Here is a 21,511-nt window from a genome sequence, read left to right as displayed (position 1 = left end):
TGGTAGCCCACTAATGTTGTCCTCTCTTTTCCATGTGGTTTTTCTGAACCATATTACACTGTCCCCTGTGGCACAGATTCTCTACACCCCCCCCCCCACTTTCAACCTTACCATCGTCATGATCTTCACCATAAAAAGAGAGACTCTAGCTAGCTGTAATTAGAAAAATTAAGTGATAGTACCAGTTTATCTGGCTAATTCTGATGAAGTGAGGTACTGGGATCTCTCACCAAAACTCTGTGCTAGGATTATGGAAATAGAGTTTACATGATTTTAGCTATTCTCAATATGTATATGATTGTAACACATATAATAATACATAGGCTAACGCATATACACTTGCACTATTCATATGACAGTTGAATCATAACTTGCTGCGTTCTATACTATTTCTGTATTATGAGAGAGTGAGATATTAAAAGTAACTAAATCAATGCATTATAGAATACACATAATAAATTACTGTATGGATTATGAACATGTGGTTTATATAACCCATCAAGTACAGATGTAAAAGTGACTGATGTATTAGTAGTAATAGATGGAAGCAGGAGTTTTACATGGGAGTGTAATACATGTTTGGATTTGTTTTGCTATAGTGATTATGTACTTATGCTATAATATTACGAGATTAGATTGCTAGAATTTAAATGTTGTTGGTCTATGTATCACTAAAACCTAAAATCAAATTGATTTCTATACCATGTGTTTAATTATTGTGTCGTATGATTAGTAATGATGATTGAGCATATTGTTCGTTCACTGTTTGGGCAAGGGTAATACTAAAACAAATAACAAAACTACAACTCCGCTCTACTGAGAGAGGTACCGCTTGTTGGTCCTGGAAGCATGGGCTCTTAAAAGGAGAGTCATGGCCTCATGGGTGCTATTCCAAAGTACAAATTCCCTCCCTCATCAACTAACATAGATTGATCGTAGTAAATTATAGTAATCATACCAATCAAGACAATGTCGAACCACAGTAAATCATGCTCGTTATCTAAGCTTAGTGTTTACTGCGAGATTTGAGCTGCTGTACGTATAGCATATTCCAATCACGTATAGATACAAAGATGATACTTCAAATCATGCAGAAAAGAGTGGAAGACCATATGTGATTTATAGCAAAACAAAAGCAAAGTGGACAAATGTAACAGGTAAAAGCCACAACATGTACGGTGACAAAGTACACAGAGAGCAATCCCTCTCCAATAATGTCAAGTTTGCAAAGAAAAGTCAAGTCAGCAAAGTTTATATTGAAAAAGATGAAGCAAAACTTGTAATTTTGTCACTTAAACAGAAACAACAAGTCAGATAGATATAAATGAGTAAATAACAGTTGGTTCCAAAAAGAAAAGCTTAAAAACCCAGAAGCCATTCAAGTCCAGAGACCCCCTATTAAACTAGTGTGAGTCTTAGATTCACTTCATTACTCATCAAAAGCCACACAAGCTCATCAATCATCATCAAGACCAAAGGTCCAAAGCCATAGCTGATCTCAAGGTTTCTAACTAGACTGGTAATGATGGCTGCTTCTTCTAGAATCATTCTGATGATGCTCATCTTCTGTCTTACATTCCTTTCTTCCAATTCAGGTAACTGAAACAAACCCATTTTAGGTGAAACATGTTAGCTAAACTACCTTGGTATTTCTAAACCTTTGTTTCCTTTCTTTTCTGGATTTTTCTTTCTGTAGGTGAGCCATTGTTGCCAAGAGATCAGCATGGTGATCATGAGCAGCAGTTGAAAAAGCAAATGAAGATGGCGTTGGGTTCGAGCCCGCCGCGGTGTGTTAACAGGTGCATGAGTTGCAGACCTTGTACGGCCACTCTTGTGGTTCCTCCACACCACCACAAGATAAACAATCTCAAGACCACACCGGATCATTACGACGGAGATGAGACCTATTATCTTCTCTCATGGAAATGTAGATGCAGGAATAAGTTGTTCCAACCTTGAATAATCTTGGCCTAATTGACCCATGATTATGTGTGTTGCTATATTTGTATGTACTTATTGGTACCAGCTATGATGATATTATAGATCACCTTCATGGATTTGTCTTCATAATTGATACCAATAAGTCCTTCCATGGACGAACTCTCTCTGTTTGCGCTTGTATTTACAACTGTTTATCAGCATATATATGGTTATTTTGCTCTTTCGTTGTAAAGGTTTCAGTTGCACAGATTCTGGGTTCAGATTTGCCATTGAAAATCAATGCTTCTACGTACAGTGCTATGATTCAGTGAACGAATTAGGTGAACGTCTAGTTTGATTAGTTTAACTGATTGCTTGGTCATGGTCATCAAGATCCAAAGTCATGAAATTGCAGTGAAGAATTCGTGGGGTGGTGAAAAGCTATAACTATATTGTTGGATTAAACGAACAATCTTCGCGACAATACATTCTGGGAAGAACTTCCGCATGCTAAATACAAGGTAACGAGTCCTCACAGAAGTTTACCACAACATTCTTGGCCTACCACTTTAAAAATATAGTAGATTTAGGACACACTAGCTAGTACATGACTTTTTTTGGGGGGGGGGGGGGGGAGGAATTGCCTCCCTCTGTTGGCCTGCTTGTGGATTTGCGTCACACCCAAGGAATTATGGGTCAGCAAGTCCTCGTTCTAAGTAAATTGGAACTCGCCATGCCCTCTTTCGGTTTCCATATTATCTCATCTAACTTGGCACAGAAATTTTTGTAAAACTGCAAAAAGAGAACCGCAGGCATGTAATTTTTGCAAAATAGTGTGTATTTTTTTTTGTTTTGGAGGGGTGGAGGGGAACAATATAAGAATATTTGAGTGCATGAATCTCAATAATCCAGTAGGAATCTAACCTTGTGATATTCAAGAGTTTCACCAGCGGCCTTTCGAACATCCACCATAAAAAGGGATGGTGCAACTTCGAAGATCTATATAAGAAAGATAACAACCATATTAAATAGTGGTGTACTGTATTCAAGGCATCCTCTGGAAAGATACTTGAAATATCATGCAGATAAAGCTTAATTACCTCGAGGACAACTGCAAATTGCCCAGCCTTATTTGCAGATATACCTTCAAGTCTTGTCTGTGGTGCAAGATTTGTAAACTACATTAGAACATGTCTTATAAAAGTTGAAGGAAAAAAAAAAAAAAAAAGCTAAATGACTTTCAGGTAGCATCATATGCAACACATATTGACTTCCAGAATTCCAGTACACAACAAGGTAGTTCAACAAGTTATACTACAACCTCAGTCAAGATCATTAATCAAGGTATAAGACTTGGGAAGATCAAATAAACTAAGAAGCGAGTAAAATTACAAAACAAACCTTGAAATTCCGTGTATGGACCTTGAGACCCATTGATTCTGCAACAGCTTCTACATTTGAAATTATCACTTTAGCTGGTTTGCAGGAAACAAAACGAGTTTGTCGTTTTATACAATCCTGCAGGAGAAGAGAAACTTTAGAGAGAGAGAGAGAGAGAGAGAGAGAGAGAGAATTCCAGTACTGATAGATTTTGCAACATTATACTAGTCCTCATCACATTTCTAGCATAATTTTGGGAATCAGTCCCTATAAAGAGCTTTTAGTAGACTGTGAGCAATGGTGACAACCAGAAATAGAGACATCCAATCAATTTGCAGGAATACAAAGAAACACTTCTTCGTACTTCTAACAGAGTAGCAACACTTTTGTATAAAAGGTTAAAAATACAAAGAAGCAAAAGGTGATAATTCAAACTTTCTACCAAAGTAATAAGTAATGGTTAGTCCCATAAATACTTGTGGAACTATGAAGAAATATTTGACAAGGGTCTTTCTGGAAATATATGCAGAAGGGAGTAAAGTATACAACTATACCTGTCTCCTGTCGAACAAAGCAGATAAATTTAGCCCTTGGGAAAGGGTAATCATCTCAAATGCATTCATTAATAAAGGACCGCCGTCTTTATTATCTGTCCTTTCTTCTGCATATTGATCCTGTGAAATACCAACAGTTGACACAAACTTCCTTTGTTAGCAATCAAATGGATTTGAAATGCATAAACAACTCCAAATGAAAAGTCACTAAGACCCTCCCATTTTATTAGTTTAGTAACTTTGTTTTGACCAGATTACGTAGTCTGTACCATCATAATCATAATATTTGTGTGTGTTGGTAATGGATTATCTGTCTTCCATATTGATATAAAACACAAAATTCTGTAACTTGCATCAGAAAGTTTCTCAACGAAAATGGAGTAGCACAAAAGAAACGGCCAATCAACCTCAATGTCCTCAAAGACTGCACGAACATCATCTAAACTGACTTCCTCATCTTCCCTATATTCAACAGGCGCATAATGTTTTCTAAACCAAGGATCCTTTCTGATTCCTTCAATCCGAATACGCTGCATTAGCACAAGAACCAGTCAATAAAGCAAAGGGGAACCCTAATCCTAACTCCATTATGCAGATATGGTTTTCTTTGGTCTTTTTTCTTTTACAATCGACGACATTATAATTAAGTTGGCTAAATTTTGAATAATCATGATGATATATATGATGTGAGATTATTCGTATAAACCTTTCCATCAATTGGCACAAAAAATACTCAAATCGCATATGGTGAAATAAAATACTCACAGTTTTAGGATTGGGATCAAGTATCTTATGTATTAATGAATTTGCCCCTGGAGAGAACCAAAACGGGCAGGAGAACTGTGCTGCATTAATCTACAAACGAGCCAGAAGAAGCATTAGAAACTTCTAATGATAACAGTCTATACAGCAAAAATTGTAGGAGTGATGTGGGGTGGGAAGATTCTCTAATGGATGATAGATGCATAGATGTGATTTGGAGTCTATACAAGACGACTCAAAAGGAAAAAAAGAGAAGAGTTCCCCTGCGAGATACTTATGTATGCACAACGTAATAACGAAGAAAATGATTGTGCTAGGCATGGACATTTGCAATGTGCAATCCCAAATTTCTGTGCTTGCAAGGAATTCTTACTAAATCCAGTAAATTTAGCACACCTTTTCATATAAGGTAGCAAGGTTTGTCTCATGAAATGGGAGGTATCCAGCCATTAAAACAAAGAGGATGACCCCACACGACCAAACATCAGCAGCTGCACCATCATAACCTTGATTGCCCAGCACCTGTTTGCCAATGAGACATAACATAATCAGCATAAGGTATTGTTTTCTCTTTTCCTTTCCCCCTCCAATTCTCACACATTCACATGCTCCCTTTTAAAGGGAAGCAATGACAAGCATTGTCTTTAAAGGTGAAGGGCTTTAATGTTAGGGAACATACAACTTGTGAGACAACAAAGAAACTCTAGAAAGTCAAAGATGGATGCTGCATAACCTATCATGATAACATGAATGTAACAGGAAACTTGATATACATGTCCCAGTAACCATAATTTGGTGAAGAACAATAGAGAAGAAGCAACCTAGATACACAATGAGCAAGACCTCCAAAGAACGTTCTCCCCTTCCTACCCTCCAACTACTTAGGACAGGGTATTCAGACAATCTCTTCACCGATTTCCTAGCCTCCCCTGACTTCCATTCCTCTCTTCCACCTGATTTCTATAATTATTGTTTTTGGATATAATCTAAGTGACATCATTTCCTCATCAATTTTTGTGGTAAATGCAACATCAAAGTGTGTAAAAGATTTACCTCAGGGGCGACATAGTTTGGGGTTCCACATGTTGTGTGAAGAAGACCGACCCCCTGCTCAGGATATAGGCAAAACAAGAATGCCAATGAGAGATTGAGAAAGGATATAGAAAAGCATCTTTCATTAAAGTAACTCCCCGTACGCTATTGAATAAAAACAGAATGAGATAAAGCTTACTTGCTGGGGCAATGCACTTAGTCCAAAATCAGAAACTTTCAAATTTCCATAAGAATCAAGGAGAAGGTTTTCAGGCTGTAAATGCAAATCACAAGAAAAACAAAGAACTAATCAGTACTAGACCAGTTTCGGAAATGTACAGAACGAAGCCGAAAATTAGTGTCAAACTGAATGTCAGAATGTTGATTTTCACCTTCAGGTCTCTGTGGTATACACCCTTACTGTGACAATGAGACACTGCATCTATAAGCTGCTGAAAGTATTTCCTTGATTCATTTTCCCGAAGCCTTCCTTGATGAACCTACAAGTCAAAACAAGTGTTACAAGTTTCAGTCAGTAGTGAATTAGCTATAAATGATGGTCCAAAATCACTGTTTCAAGCAGCTAAGAAGAAACCTTACAATTTTGTCAAACAATTCTCCTCCGGTTACAAACTCAAGAATTATATATATCTTTGTCCGGCCAGCCAAAACCTAGTATTTGAAAAACGAAAAGAGTCATTTCAGCTGTAATGCAACAAGAACATACACTCCAGCAGCCTCAAAATGTTACGAAATCCAAAGCTTACCTCATGCAACCTCACTATATTCGGATGCCTGACAATCTTCATTATGGATATCTCTCTTTTAATCTGAAAACACAATTAACCAAATCCATAATCAAACCTATAAACATCTAGGATTATATCTCATCTTAAACCAATTCGAATTTCGATACACATTAAATTTGGAGGAAGCTAATGGAAGCGAGTACCTGATCAACCATTCTGTGCTTGAGAATGGTGCTTTTGGCCATAACCTTCACGGCAACACTCTTGCCGGTCTCGGCGTTCCTGGCGAACTTAACCTTGGCGAAGGTTCCTTCGCCGATTGTTCGCCCAACCTCATACTTGCCTACATTTCTTGTCACCTTCTTCTTCATCATCGTCTCCCTAAGCTCATTTCCCGCCGATCAAACTCCCCGATTCTCCGAAACTCAAAACTCCTGCAACGCCAACACAAAAAGCTTCAATTTCACTGTGAAAATGAAGCTATAATCAACACAGCCAAAGGAAATCTAAATTTCTCAATTGAAGGATGGAGGATTCGAAAACCGAATCGGCGATTGAAGAGGTTAACAGAACAGGCGAAAGCTTGGGAAATATTCGGCCACCGTACTTACCAGGAAATGCGAATATTCCGGTCGCCGGAAAAGCAAGGCACGTGCGATTGGGAACCTCCGGAAGCCGGATTGAGTTAATCTGAAGGTCTCTCGGCTCCGACGAGGCTTCTGCAGCTCAAGATGGAAAGAGAGAGAAGACACCAAATTCAACCGCTGAAAATGAGAATGACGTCGTCTCCTTTGTTTCGTGAAAGCTAGAGCTGACGTGACGGGTCTTTTTAGTCTTTATACAAATTTTCTATTCGTTATCCCGATCACAATAAATATTTTTCCTTTTTCTTTGAGAGAATTTTTTATTTTTTTCGATCAAATACAACAATTAATTTATTGTGAGTCGAACTCACGAGTCACGACCTTCTACTTACAAATGGGAGACTTATGCCACTAGACCAAATTTTAGAGAATCTTTTTATAACAAGAATTAATATTATTTTCGCAAACACAAAAAAGTAATAATAATAACATACGTTTTTTCTGGCTAAGGATTAATCTTGTTATCAAATATAATGAATCTACACCATCTCTTCTCTGGGGCTCCAAAAAACCCGGATTTTCTTGGTCTAGGGTTTGGCGAATTTCTGCTCGTCCGGTGGTGGCGTGGAGTGGGTTTGGGTTCGCCTGGCCACTATCAAGTTGCTGCCGGACGGGTGCTTTGAATGCTATTGCTTGGGTGGTTAGGAGAGGGTTTTGGCTCGTGGTATTGGCAGGCGGTCGGCGAACGGTTTCAGGCGGCATCTCTGGGCATGGTTGTTTTTTTTTCTGTACGGGGACGGTGTGCTCATCGAGGTCTTCCAGATCCAGCGGCGGCGTGGTTTTGGAGCTTCTAGGCGGCGGTGCGCTGTGCTGAATCGGGGAAGTGGGCTAGTGGGAGGCTCGTGTCAGGGCGCTGCTTCAGCGATGGCTCATCGCGCTGTTGGTTTCTCTCTTGGAGATGCTCGGCTGCAGGACTCTTGTTTCGGGGCTGAGGTCGTGTGGAGGAGCTACACCGACTTGTACAGGCAGCAAATGGGTGAAAGAGATGGTGTCAGGGCTTGGGTCAACCATTTCTTTGCTGGGCCTCGAGTTGGGCCTCTCCTCTAGGTTTGCCCTCTAGGCGTTCTAATTTGGGCTGGGGTGTTTTTGCCCTAGGCCCATCCATATGTTTTTAGTTCATCTATTTATAATAATTTCCTTGTATTAGGAAGCTATGCATTTTGTGCACTCTATATACCTCTAGCGCCTCTGGAGTAGTATCAAAGGAGGATTCTCGCTGGTCTACGAATTTATTTGTCTAATGAGTGGGTTTATATGTATGTACCACTGTAGGTACTACCACTATCTTTTTGTCTACTACGGAAGGGTATGTGACGACATATTCTGGCTTGTGATGAATATATATTGGCACCCATTTTGGGTTGATTAAAAAAAAAATTAATCTTGTTAATTTTTCTTTTCCTATGGGTTGGATATATTTTCTAGAAAAGAGGGAAAAGGTGTTGATGAAAAGGAAAAAGTTGGATAACAAAACAAAGTGGAAGAAAACTTTTGTGTGATATACCACTTTGCCATGTGATATATGGGAAAATAGTTATTCTCAAAGAAAAAAAAGTGGTCGGCGGATCTGAGTGATTTTGGGTTTGGGCGGCTGTGACGAGGAATTAGTCTGACTTTACTGTGATACTCTCGAAGACCTCGATTCGAGTACTGACTCGATGAGTGTGTTATTAACTCGCAAACATAACCGATGCGGCTTGCTGCCTCATACCCGATAAAATAAAATAAAATAAAAATTTAAACTTTTAATTAGAGGATGTTACTTGAAATCACATGTTCTTGATAATGGTTTGTGTGATAATTGTAATTGTAATGGATTGGGCCTTTTTAATGAGTGACCTGTCTACAAATGTTTCTTTTAGCTTTTTCGAATAACAAAGAAGATTCTTTAGCGAAAATTTTCTATAGTACTCTAAAGTATGAGTCATTAAATTAGTTACTGTTTGTGGTGTGCTCAATACTATTAAATAATCTAATGGCTCTATAGAGTTTCAATATTATAAAACACTATTTTTCATTTTTGAAATATAATTGTTGAAGTAGACATGTCACTGCCACTAGTACCACTACACTACTTGTTCATTGAACTAAGAAGAAATAAGATATGTATAGGTCTTCTTTCTTTTTTATTATTATTATTTTTTTTTATCAAATCAACAACTAGTCTATTGTGAGTCGAGCTCAAGACCTCACACTCACAAATAAGAGACTTACGTCATTAAACCAAATGGAACCCGGCATTTCTTTTTCATTTTTGATTGAGCAGCATTTGCTTTCGCGGTTGAAGATATTAAAGTCACTTCATAGTATTCCTTAATGGAAATATGGAAATTTAATGAAAATTAGTGGAGGACTAAAACTTATTATGTTTGAGACGTAGTTTAAAGGTGATCTCGACATCGTGATTTATTTGTTAGGCTTCGTACGTAATCCTACTATACATTTTTATTTTCTTTGTTTCTTATTCACACATAATAAATGAGATGCGATATTATGAATTATAAAAGGAACAAATAAATAAATACCACTTTGGGAAAAGAACGCCTCCTAACAAAAATTGAGGGTATGAGATATGATCGATAAGAAGGATCGTTCATGTTATATATATATATATAGTGTGTGTGTGTTTTGTTTGTTTGATCAAGTCAAATTAAGAAAAGAAGAAAACAAGCACTTAATTAAGAATGATTGAGTTGCGTATGCATGTAAATAAAACAATTTAACAATTAAACAAGCAACATAAATCAATGCTTGAGATCATGGCTTTCTTTCCCTAATGGCTGACCAGGTGTGGTTAGCACCTCCTGACTAAGTTTTGGGTATCCCTTTAAGTGTCTCACACGTGTCCCTCTTTTTTTTTCCTTTTCAACCTTTTTCTACCTTTATCTGTTGTCCATGATTATCAAGCCTGCAACATGCCTTATTTCACCTAACGACATCCTGTCTAAACGGTTACTTTCGGCGCGGAATCACTGCTGTTCTAGGCTTTTTGGATCGTCAATCTTGGCTTAAAACATAGATCTAGCCTTCAACATGCCATATTTCCTAAAGCATAGATCTAGCCTTCAACATGCCATATTTCACCTAACGACATCCTGTCTAAACGGTTACTTTCGGGGCGGAATCACTGCTGTTCTAGGCTTTTTGGATCGTCAATCTTGGCTTAAAACTAGTAAACAGATAAATTGCAGTAATCAAAACTTAAACAAATATTTTCAGACTTGCATATTGGGCTTCATATAGAACTTATTTGTCAAACATGATTACAGAAATTCAGAGCCTCATTCTCAGGTAAACAGCTAAGAAGCTGTTTAGCTATCCATAAGAATGATTACAGTTACTTACTTGTAATGAAAGCACACTTCACACTATGACAGGAAGGAAAGAGCACACTGTTATTCTAGCTTTCTGAGAATTTGATTCTTCTCAATTTCCTCTTCTAGGAATTTTTCGAATCTAGAACTGATGTGGAAATTTTCGAATGCCTTCTAAGAGAAGTTAAAGCTCCTTATATAGGGAGCGGAACTCAAATTACAATTGAAAACAACAAAATGTACAGAACGACTCCGTGATTTCCTGCTTTCCTGAGTGCTCCTGCTGGTGGAGATCGGACGGGGAAAAGCAGATTCCTTTAGGTGAAATGTTTTTCACCTGCCTTTTGAAAAGCAAAAAGCATCTTTTGGGAAAAGTCCAAAATTACTTTCGGTGCTTTCTACACCTACTACTTCACATGTTCTCGTCTGTTTCTGAGTTGTGACCGAGGACAAACGAGTCGTTATCTGCCTGGGCCATACGAGCATTTGTTGTATTATCTTTGACATCTGTATCAACATACATCTTATAGTGGTTGTCTGTTTCAAGCCTTTCAATCCACTGTAAACATGCTAGTGTCGAATCTATCTCTTTTCTGGTGAGAGATAGGAACAGGTCACTGCTGACTACGTCAGGATGATCGTAAGCCTTGATAATAGTCTTTTCTCCTGCTGCCAGGAAGGTATTATTGATGTCTTCAGAGATGATCTTTTTGATATATTCCAGAGCCATGGCTTTCATCCATGGGATGCTTGAGTTCGGCTGGCCATTGTATCCAACACAGGCAGGCTGAAGAGATTTGCTTTGAATTATTCTCACATAATGATATGGAGAAATATATTCAACCTCACCATTTGTCTTCTGGATCCATTCTGGAGGAGTGGATCTAAACTTCAGACGAAGCATGCAGTCATTTTATCTAATATTTTTGACTGTGTTGACAATGATAGGGGGCAGGCCTTTGAGATCATCATTTGTTTTAGTCCACAGATTATGGACAAAACCATTTTCAACAAACCAAAGCTTGTGTTCTTGAGGATGTTCACTCTGAACGTTGACTAAGTATCTTCCAACATATGGTCCTGCAATAACAAAGAGAGTTGGAGGAATACGAGCTTCAGAATTATGACTTCCTATCAGACTATGGAATTCATGCCAGTATGATTCAATGAGTGCCATGATGGGGATCCTAGCACTTTCTGGATCTTCAAGGAAGTCAATTTTTTCTTTTCTAACAGCACTCTGCTGTGTATGAAGTTCTTCAAACTGTGGCCTAGCATTTTCATAGAGTTCTTCAGCTAGTGCAAAGAGAGCTGGGAATATCAGACCACTGCTTCTTTCCTGAAAAGCAAATAGGGGATTATCCATAATTGCTTTCTGGTGGTAGGCTAGTCTCTTGCCAGTTCTGAACATAGGAGTATCAAAGGTTCTTAATTCATAATTAAAAACATTTATAACTCCAGTTGGAGTTGGTATGCGTTTTGGCAAAGTAACAGCCGTCAACAGTCTTGATGAGCCTTTACCGTCTGCCGTTTGAGACGGGCTAGCCAATCCTTTACCCTGGGATTGGTCAGTTGAGGCCAAGCCTTTCGGACTTAGCAGGAACCTTTTGAGGATTTTTTCTTTAGGATCCTCATTAATTTCATGTTCTTTCCCAGTTCTTCTGCTTCTGGGATTGCGACCTTCATCATCCTCTCTTTGGCTGAACATTGCTAGTTCTCTAGTTAAGGCGTCCGGAAGATAGTTCTTATTTCCTGCAATTAACTCAACAATATAATCATATTGGTTAAGAAACAATTGCCAGTTGGCTAATCTTCCTCTATCAGCAGTTTTATCAAGTTTAAAATTTTTGAAATTCTTTACTCTAGCACAATCGGTGCGGACAATAAAGGGTTTTCCAAGGAAAGCTGGAGAATTTAAAAACGTTTTCTTGACTGCCAAAATTTCTTTTTCCCCTATGAGATAATTTAGTTCTGCAGGGCTGAACTTGCCACTACAAAATTTACAGATCTTTTCAATGTTAGTTCCGGTTGTTTTTGCCAGAACAACACCGGACCAGTAATTATCACTCGCATCTATTTGGAGGATAATTTCATCATTTTCCTCTGGTTGCTGTAGAGGAGGGAGGTTTTTGCAGAAATTTTTTATCTGCTTCACAATTTTTTCATCATCTGTGGTGAAGTTCCATTTTCTCTTGGAACTTGTCTTAGGAGATAACATTACTGTTAACCTTGAGATTTTGGGAATGAAATCTCTCCCATAATTTATGACACCAAGGAATCTCTCTAGACTCTTAGCATCAGGAATTCTATCTGGAAATTTCAAGATCTTCTCAAGGATATGAGGTTGGAGTTTTATGACTTCATTCTTGATATTTATTCCTAGGAAATCAACTTCATTGAGGATAAAGAAGATTTTCTTTTCACCTAGGATAATTCCATGCTGAACTATCAGCTTTACAACCTTAAGGAGGTGTTTCATGTGTTCTTCTCTATTTTTGGAGAAAACCAGGATGTCATCTATGTAGACGACGTAGAACTCCGCAACATGCTTGAAGATGTTGTCCATCTTTCTCTGGAAGATTGAGGGAGCTTGTTTTAGACCAAAAGGCATTACCAACCATTCGTAATGTCCTTGAGGTATTCCGAATGCAGTGAGAGGTATACTCTCAGGATGCATCTTGACTTGCCAGAAACCCGATTTTGCATCGAATTTCAAAAATACCTTAGCTCCTCTGAGCTGGTTGATCAGTACTCTTACTTGAGCAATTTGATAACCGTCTTTGACAATCTTCTTGTTGACATCTCTGTAGTCAATCACCATTCTAACTTTTCCTCTGAGGTTTTCTGCATGATTTCTCACGTAAAATGCTGGAGCATGATGAGGGCTAGTGGAAGGTCGAATTAATCTCTTGTTCAGCAGGTCTTCAATGTCTTTTCTGAATTCCTTTTGATCTTTCTCTTTGTATTGAGGAATGGCTTTGACATGACAGATAGCATTCATGTCATGTAATCTTAATTCACAGACCACTGGGTCTTTTTCCCAAAACTTTTGAGGATCTACATCGATATTCTGTTCGAGTAGTTTCTTGATTTTTTCAAGAGTGGGAATTTTCTGAGACTCAAGCTTATTCTGAAAGTGCTTGAGGTTATGCTCATGGATGAAACTAGCTTCTTCTTCCTCACTAGTTTCTTTTTCTTCTTCTTCAGAAGATTCTTCAACAAGTAATTCTTCTTGTTGTTTGATTTGGAGTATGGGTTCAAATTTGGGTTTGTAGGGGGTAAGATCACCACTATTCTGTTGCGATCTCTGATACTGCGTAGTGAAACTAGGACCTACTACACTTTTTGCTTGTGTAAGTCGGTCTACCTAGAACACCCGTTCTCCTTTTCTGAAGCCTATCGCTTCTTCATCCTGGATAAATCTTTGTTGGAGAATAAAATCATTTCCCAACAAAAAATCTGATCATTGGCCTTCAGATTGCCAAACATTAAGGATGATAAATGTCCCTCCACCAATGGTGATATGAACATTTTTTGCTACTTTGTTCATGGTAAGGTGACTTCCATCAAATGTGACACCAGTAGCAGTTCTTTTCTTATCTTCTTTCCAGAGTTCTTCTGGAATTGCAAATCTCTTTGCAACAGTAAATCCTGATCCATTATCTACAAAGGCATGTAGATGAGTTTTTTTTGTGATCAGAGAATTTTAGTCCAATCTCTATGTAGTTGCTGTATCTACTGGTAGAGACGACTTTCGATTGTTGAAGCTCATTTTCTTGAGCTTGTTCTTTTGGAATGAATGGTTTACATTCTTCTGGAACAATTTCTGGTGGTTCAACCAGCTCAATACTTTCATCAATTTTCTCTTCATCGACGATCTCTTCTTTTATTTTTGAGGAAGATGGTTCCATGATTTCTTGGAACAAGGCTTCTACCTTTTTCTCTTTTTGTTCAGAGAAATATTCTTCATATTCTTGTTCTACCAATTGGCTGACAAGGCCATTCTTGGTTTTTCTTCTTGCTTCAGCTATGAAGCATTCTTTGTGATAAGTCTTTTTTGACTCTTCACAAAACATAGGGAGACCATTCTTTTCATGACATAGGCAGTAGTCACAAATGAATGTACCAGGGTTTACCTGATAAGAAGACATTAAAGATTTTGTCTTACTTTCTTCCCAGTTTTTGATTTTTAGAACATTCTTTTGTCTTGATTCGAAGTACTCTACTTCAGAATCTGACTCAGATTCAGATGAATCTTCTTCTTCAGACCAGGCAGAGTAAACTGACCTGTTGTCTTCTTCATCATTAGAATAGGCTATTTCGTAGCCTTTCATGTTTGCAGAGTCTACTATATGCTCATATTCTTCAAAGAGAGCTTTAGTAGATCTTTTACCCTTTTTCGGGCATTCATTGGCATAGTGCCCTTCAGCTTTATATAACCAATATCTGCAAGCTTTCTTGCTGGGTTGTTGTTGTTTATGCTGATGATTATTCTTCTTTTTCTTGAAGAATTTAGTTTCTTGTAATTGGAACTTTTCTTAAATTTCCAATCTCTTTTCTTATTACTCTTTTTGAATTTAGAGTAATATTTTTCTTTTCTTTTTCTGTGTAACTTGGATTCATGACATCCCCAGTTGGTTGGCATATCCAGTATTCCATAACAGAAATTTTCAACTCCTTTGAGTTGTTTCTTAGCCATCGTAGCTCTAAGATTGGCTTTGCATTGCTCTTTTAGTAATTGCAGGATTCTGTCGGCAATTCCCCCAACTGAAAATCTTTCAATTGGTTTTTCTGCTATGCTTTCTCGCACAGCTGTTCTCCATGGTTCAGGGAGTTTCCTATGCAATAGGTTAACTAGATCAGTATTTTCTAGTTCTCCAATTGTACAGTAATATTCTTGAAATTCATTCAAGTATTCTTCAAAATATCTCATGTCACAAATTTTTAGAGCATAGATATTTGATTTGGCCGTTTCTTTAGCTTTCTCACTCAGATTTGAGAGATCTCCACAGAACTGATCATACAAGGGTACTACAAAATCATACAGAGACTTTGAATTTTTTATTTCTTCAAGCCAGTCTTTCCCTTTGGCAGTCTCTTTGAAAGAGAAATAATATTTCTTTGCTACTCCGGTGAGAGTAGTTTCATAGTACACCTGAAGATCTGGTGCTTCAAATTTTCCAAGGGTTAGAGCAGAAGCCATCATCCATTTTTGCCCGTAGGGGCTTTCTGAAAAGGAAGTTTTACTTTTCCTTTCTCTCTTGTGATGACTATTTTGGAATTGGAGCCTTCTCCTTCTTCCATTTCAATATCTTGATAGGGAAGGAGTTTTCTTTCCTTTCCTGGTGTGAACCTTTTCATTTCTTCGATTAGTTTTTCTAATCTTTCAGGATTTTCGCAGCTTTCTGCTTCATCATATAGATCATAGAGCTTTTGTGTTCTAAGCATATTAACTGGTCTGTTCAGATCAGCTTCTAAATCTTCTTCAGTGATGGACTCTAATGGTTCTTCAAAGTATTTGGTACCACTAACACTAGCTTCTCTAGTGCTGTAACTTCTTCTAAGAAAGTTGTTGTTTATCCTGATATTCTCAGGACAGACGTCACTTTTTCTGTGATCTTCAAATTTTAGACTAATATCTCCAGTCTTTCTGCTTTCTTAAATTGCCGCTTTGGCATTGTCTGCTGGTTTTTTCGAACCAGACAATTTCCATTCAATAGGAAAAGTTGCTTCAGTCCAAGTAACCTTGTGAATCTGTTGTGAATGGTTTTTCTGACTGGTGAGGAATCCAGTAGTAAGACCTGGAATATTTGATATTCTTGTCTTTGGTTCTATTGTGGTACTCATCAGTTTATAGTATATTCTGTATACTATTGCCAATTCTTGCATATCTTTTTTCATGGATATGCCATCTGTCTTGACTCTCAGTCTTAGACAGTGAGCTGCATCTTTCAAGCTGGTAGAGAAATTTGGGAAGCAGTTGAAATAAGCCACTTGATTGCATAGGGATGCCTCAAGGGTTCCCAACAGACTAGCTTGAAAATCTGTTAGTCTATTGTCTTGTAGGACACATAGGACTGAACAGTTTATGCCTTCTCGAGCCAAGAGTTTTATGCCTACTTGGACTGCTCCAATATGCATAAATTGGTAATTTTTTGTTCTTGCTCGAGCAACTTCTTCAGGAGTGATCATCAGAAGATCTGTCTCTCCTGTCGTTGAGGGAGTTGTAAATTCCAATAATTTGAAGTGGTGGCTATCCAACACATTAAACTTTCCCCTTTTATAGATTTGCTTGAAATCTAATTTTGGAATTGAGGCATTTTTTACCTCTTGCTCAATTTCGTTGAATTCGAATTCTTCAGCATTGAGGAGTTGTACTCCTTTTTTTTTCCCGAAGATGCTCATCATTTTGACATCCCTTCTTTCTTTCGGGTCTTTATACTAAATACTAGTTTGACTAGTAGATGGTCCAAGAAAAATCATGTTTGGAACAGGATTCTTCTCAGGTTTTTCTAATGGTTTAAATCCATTAGCTTTCTTTGGTTTTACTGTAGGCACTTTCTTGTCCTTCAGTATAGTTTTCATAGAATCCAGCGTTTTTTACTGTTCATTGATTTTTCTACTGACACTTGTTAATTTTTCTTCTTCCGTTTTTGGAAGTTCCTTGATATAATCTATTTTGTTTTCCAATTTTTCTAATTGGTAGATTATAGCAGGTAGTTTTTCTAGATGATCATAACATCTAAATAATTCTTTCTGCAGGTTCTGATATTTTTCATCAGAAGATTTTAATAGAGAATTCAGTCTCTCTATTATTAAATCAGACATTGTCCTCATTGGGGATTCCCCTGCTGAGCTCTTTGCAAGCTCTGATACCAGTTGTTTGCGAATCTAACCAATGCTCAAATAATCAAGAGGTTTTTGTTCCTCTTCAAGCACATATAAAAGATTATCAATATTTTGCTCAACTCTAAAGATGCTTGTTTGGATTCTGTAGATGGTTTCCCAATAATTGGGAGTGTTTCTGTTGAGATTATCTCTAAAGAGTTTCAATTTTCTCAACTTTTCTCTTTCTATTTTCAATTCTTTGCTTGTATTTCTACAAATAGCAAGTAACTCTAGTCTGTCAATAATTGAAATTATGAATAGTAAATTTTAACTGCTTACCTTTGAGCATTGAGGATGAATTAATTGCAACATATTATAATAAACAAATTCAAATATGGGCCCACTATGTTTCCCTAATAATAATTGTAGAGGAAGTAATCCTGCCGTAGATTTGAGAGATGAGGCAAGGAAAGCAACAAAAAAGGGCCAAACAAAAGGTCTCTTAGGTGTAAGGTTATGAGTGGCTATGGGCAGCCCTTGCTGACCAGGGCTGGTCAGCGAAGTTCTTTCCATTTAAGGGAGGATTCATAACAAAGGAAAATCGAGGTTGACAAAACAACCAGATTAATATAATTAACTGCTTAAAAACGTTCATTATATTCAAGCGCCCTGGCAATTTAGGTGTAGTGGTAAAGTCGCATGTTCATGCAAAGTTGCATGGATATGGCTCGAACACTGAAATTGTGCATATTACATTATTACTAGGGTTTCTCTAATACGGTTTTTGGTTGCAAACACTCTCGCTCAAACACTAAATCTTGACAATCATTACCACCTATCTCATAGATCTCATTTTTAATTATGATTCCGGCAAATTTTGAGTCGAATTAAGAATCAATTAGCCATTTGATTACTCATCTTTAACATTTCAATTTCATCCGGTGTGTTATTTATTTGTCTATAATGTTTCACTATCTCAGATAACGAAATAACTAGTTATTAACATGACTAAAATTTTGCAGAGTTATGTATAAAAGAGTAATCTTTAACATCAATGATTTCATTTATTAAAATTCATTGCCTGATTATCAAAATGATACAATGCCGCAAGCAGAGAAGAACCTAGAGAAATTAAGTTTTTATTTATTTATTATTATTATTTTTTGTTCGGTGTAATGAAAATTGTGGATGACACAACCCATGGGCGTATTAAGCATTCTGTGTTGTCTTCTTATTCTTTTGGCTATATATATATATATATATATATATATATATTTCAAGATTTGTATTGGAACTTTAGTTCATTTTTAAAACCCTAATTTCTTTGTCGATTTATTATTGGCACTTGGTGTTGGGGAAACCTCATTCGAGCCTTCCAAATTTTGTTGTTAAAATTCCAACTTGTGAGATTAGTTAGCTGGAGTCGTAATTAAGACACGTTTTTTGGGCTAAGATTAGCAGTGATTCGCGTAAGCTTGCCTAATCAACTATGACGTGGTTTTATTTTTTCTGCAAAATAAATCTGATAAAAAAAATCTGGATATTGGTGGACGAACGAATGATTCTAGAGACACCAAAATTTTATACTAAATTAGAATACCAAATGATGTGGCATATGCCATATCGAAGCTCTAAAACTCAGCTTAAGGAGGAAAATGTCGTCGTTCTCCTACATCAGATCAACCACCTTTTTCCCTTTTGTTTAGTTTTTCTAAACAAGTAATCTTATATTTGGATGATTAAGGACTATTTGGATTAGTAAGCCTCACATCATCTTGGTAATCTGTATTTTTTTTGCTTTGATTGTTATCTGGGAAGCCGGAAGCCATGAAAAGGTGAGAGAAGAGAAGAGATAGAGAAATAACAAGGAAAGTGAAACTGTGAAGGTGGATGAGAGGGAGGATGAAAGTTTTTGCTAAAGGGAATAAAAAAAAGAAAAGAACCTTAGGCTGTTGATTCTTCACCATGCAGTAATGGGGTCTTTGCACAAGGTTGAGAAAGTCGGCATCCAAGAGCGATGATGAGAGGGAGGCGTTTTAATTTTAATTTTTTGTAATTAATAGTTTTATTTAATTTGATGTAAAAAAAATAGTGGAAATTAATGAGTTGAAAATAATTCCATGTCAAATTCCACATAATTTGGTATGTACTTTTTGGTATAAAAATTGGGTGGTTCTAATTGGACCTTTGTTTAAGGAAATCTCTATTTTGTGTTTGGCCCAAACCCTAGGTTACTTGATCTAGTGGTAATAGGGTTACATTAGAAGGATTTAGATTCCTATTCAATATACGATTACTTTCCTTGTATGATTCGGATTCTACACATTGTAATCCTCTATATAAAGAGACCCCTATTATCAATGAAAATACACAGCAAACTCCTCTCAATTTCAGTTTTTCTACAACATGTTATCAGCACGAAGTCCTAACCCTGAAACCCTAATATCGTAGCCTTCAAATCCCAACATCCACCGCCTCACATATTGAAGTCCTAGCCCTAAGGAACCCAAAACCGGCAGCGAAACCACCGGTACGGGCCAGAAAACCCCTGAACCGGCCGTTGGAAAAATCGGACCTGCCCCTGCCCTCCTCGCATCTGTCGAGTCGCTACTGAGAACTGTTGAGCCCTGCGCACCTCTGTGCCTGCATCTGCCAAGATTTGCTGACAGCTTTGCACAGGCCCCTGCCGAGACCACTGCATAGCCCCTGCCGAGACCTGTCGACACAGCTGCCTAGCCCTGTCCAACATCAGCCGACCCCTGCGTAGCACCTGCCTGCCAGCCTCGCACAACCTCTTCACGCCCCTGCACAGCCCCTACAACAGCTCAGCCTAGCTCCGGCCACCACCACTGACCACTAGTTTCAGACCACTTTTTCGGGGACCTCCGACAACCTTTTTCCGGCCACCTCTGTCAATTTTTCCGGTCAAGATTTCCGGCAACTTTTCAAGGTAAATTTTTCTAAAAGTTCATGTTTTTGAAGTTTTTCATTATTTTCTTCTTTTCTCGGGGATTTGCAACCTCTCTTCTTCTACCCCCCTTTCTTCTTCATAGGGGAGACCAAATTGCCGAACTGTGGGGGTTCGTGCTCACTCTAAGCTTGGAGCTTGTAGAGTCCTCCAAACTTAGAGTTTATTGAGATAAAACGATCGACTACATACATCCTTGTTTCGATCTAATCCAAAACCCCTCTTGGAATCTGATTTTCTTGGAAGCGACTACGCTAAGAAATTTCTATTGCTTTCGTGGTAGCCTTTTTTGCTTCGAAACTAACCCTATTTTCTTGTTGTTTTTCAGCATGAATAACCTGAACAAGTTGAGCTTTGCTCCACTAGAGACAACAAGCACAGGATACCACAAGTGGGTCCGTGATGTGCACCAGCATCTTAAGGCTGATGGGATCCTGAGTACGATCCAAAAGCTAAGTCAGAACGTGCTTACTCCCCAGCAAGCTGCTGCTTTTGAAGCAAATAGAGCTACGAGAGAGGCTAATGAAGCAAAAGCCATTATTCTCATGACAAGGCACATGAATGACGCGCTCCAAAATGGGTACCTCAATGAGGAAGACCCAAGAAAGCTATGGGTGGAACTCGAGCAGCGTTTTGGCAACGTTCATGACTTCCTGCTTCCAGACTTAGAAGTGAGATGGCATAGCCTCCGCTTCTGTGATTTCAAGTCTGTACTAGACTACAATTAGGAAGCACTTCGTATCAAGTCTTTGATGGAATTTTGTGGGCAGAAAATCACTGATATGATGTTGATCGAGAAGACTCTTTCCACCTTCCCCGTCTCTACATTGATGATAGCCAAGAACTATCGAATTGATGTCAATGCTAGACGCATCACAAGATTTCATGAGCTAATTGGTGCCATGAACGTAGCTGAAAAACACGACAACATACTTGTGAAGAACTATAACTCTAGACCCGTGGGAACCAAGTCAATTCAGGAATCTAATTATAGTCGCGCCTCCAAGGGAGGACTCAAGGAGCGAAACCCTAAGAGTAGAGATAATTCTGGACGTTCTGGTCCATATTCTCGCCCTAAAGAGGAAGGAAACCTCCAAGATAGGCGTGCACGGACCGTGGAGGTAAACGTGTGAAGAGAGAGAGAGGCCAAGCCTCCGGTTATGGTGGTGACGCCACCAAAGGCAATAACCGTCAACAAGGCGCTCCTAAAATGCCTCGATCAAGGGAGCCTGACCATAATGATGCTTGTCTCAGGTGTGGACTACTAGGATATTGGGCAAGAGCGTGTAAAGCATCCCAGAATGTTGCAAATGCATACAAGATGTATCGTGAAGCAAGGGAGGCAAATTACATGGAACAA

The 21,511-nt window shown here is 38.1% G+C and overlaps 2 protein-coding genes across 3 annotated transcripts; one reads left to right on the top strand and one right to left on the bottom strand.

The window, feature by feature from the left end:
- The first annotated feature begins 1,261 nt into the window (after positions 1 to 1,261).
- Positions 1,262 to 2,089, top strand: LOC112189250 (EPIDERMAL PATTERNING FACTOR-like protein 8). The gene is made up of 2 exons (XM_024328546.2): positions 1,262 to 1,595; positions 1,697 to 2,089. The coding sequence occupies exons 1-2, from the start codon at positions 1,523 to 1,525 to the stop codon at positions 1,957 to 1,959; spliced, it is 336 nt and encodes a 111-aa protein (XP_024184314.1). The 5' UTR covers positions 1,262 to 1,522; the 3' UTR covers positions 1,960 to 2,089.
- A 253-nt stretch (positions 2,090 to 2,342) lies between these two features.
- LOC112189249 (CBL-interacting serine/threonine-protein kinase 24) lies at positions 2,343 to 7,211 on the bottom strand. 2 transcript variants are annotated; one of them, XM_024328544.2, is made up of 15 exons: positions 7,009 to 7,211; positions 6,601 to 6,831; positions 6,416 to 6,478; positions 6,249 to 6,320; positions 6,041 to 6,148; positions 5,848 to 5,922; positions 5,670 to 5,723; positions 5,013 to 5,138; positions 4,620 to 4,709; positions 4,262 to 4,384; positions 3,855 to 3,974; positions 3,322 to 3,438; positions 3,021 to 3,077; positions 2,845 to 2,919; positions 2,343 to 2,726 (listed from the first exon to the last, which is right to left on the bottom strand). In XM_024328544.2, the coding sequence occupies exons 2-15, from the start codon at positions 6,769 to 6,771 to the stop codon at positions 2,685 to 2,687; spliced, it is 1,293 nt and encodes a 430-aa protein (XP_024184312.1). In that variant the 5' UTR covers positions 6,772 to 6,831; positions 7,009 to 7,211; the 3' UTR covers positions 2,343 to 2,684. The 2 variants fall into 2 exon arrangements, with proteins under 2 accessions (XP_024184312.1, XP_024184311.1); XM_024328543.2 differs by having other exon boundaries at positions 2,343 to 2,712.
- Positions 7,212 to 21,511: the final 14,300 nt, after the last annotated feature.

This window comes from Rosa chinensis, chromosome 2 (assembly GCF_002994745.2).
Source record: "Rosa chinensis cultivar Old Blush chromosome 2, RchiOBHm-V2, whole genome shotgun sequence".
Lineage (NCBI taxonomy): Eukaryota > Viridiplantae > Streptophyta > Magnoliopsida > Rosales > Rosaceae > Rosa > Rosa chinensis.
Note: the sequence above shows the minus strand (reverse complement) of the source record. Positions and strands in the feature narration are given on the sequence as shown.

Excerpts from the sequence above, each read along its gene's own strand:
- LOC112189250 (XM_024328546.2), top strand. The coding sequence starts at position 1,523 with ATGATGGCTGCTTCTTCTAGAATCATTCTGATGATGCTCATCTTCTGT. Across the intron at positions 1,596-1,696 it reads ATTCCTTTCTTCCAATTCAG|GTGAGCCATTGTTGCCAAGA; the intron begins GTAACTGAAACA and ends TTCTTTCTGTAG.
- LOC112189249 (XM_024328543.2), bottom strand. The coding sequence starts at position 6,771 with ATGATGAAGAAGAAGGTGACAAGAAATGTAGGCAAGTATGAGGTTGGG. Across the intron at positions 6,321-6,415 it reads ATATAGTGAGGTTGCATGAG|GTTTTGGCTGGCCGGACAAA; the intron begins GTAAGCTTTGGA and ends TTCAAATACTAG. Across the intron at positions 5,139-5,669 it reads CAAACTATGTCGCCCCTGAG|GTGCTGGGCAATCAAGGTTA; the intron begins GTAAATCTTTTA and ends ATTGGCAAACAG.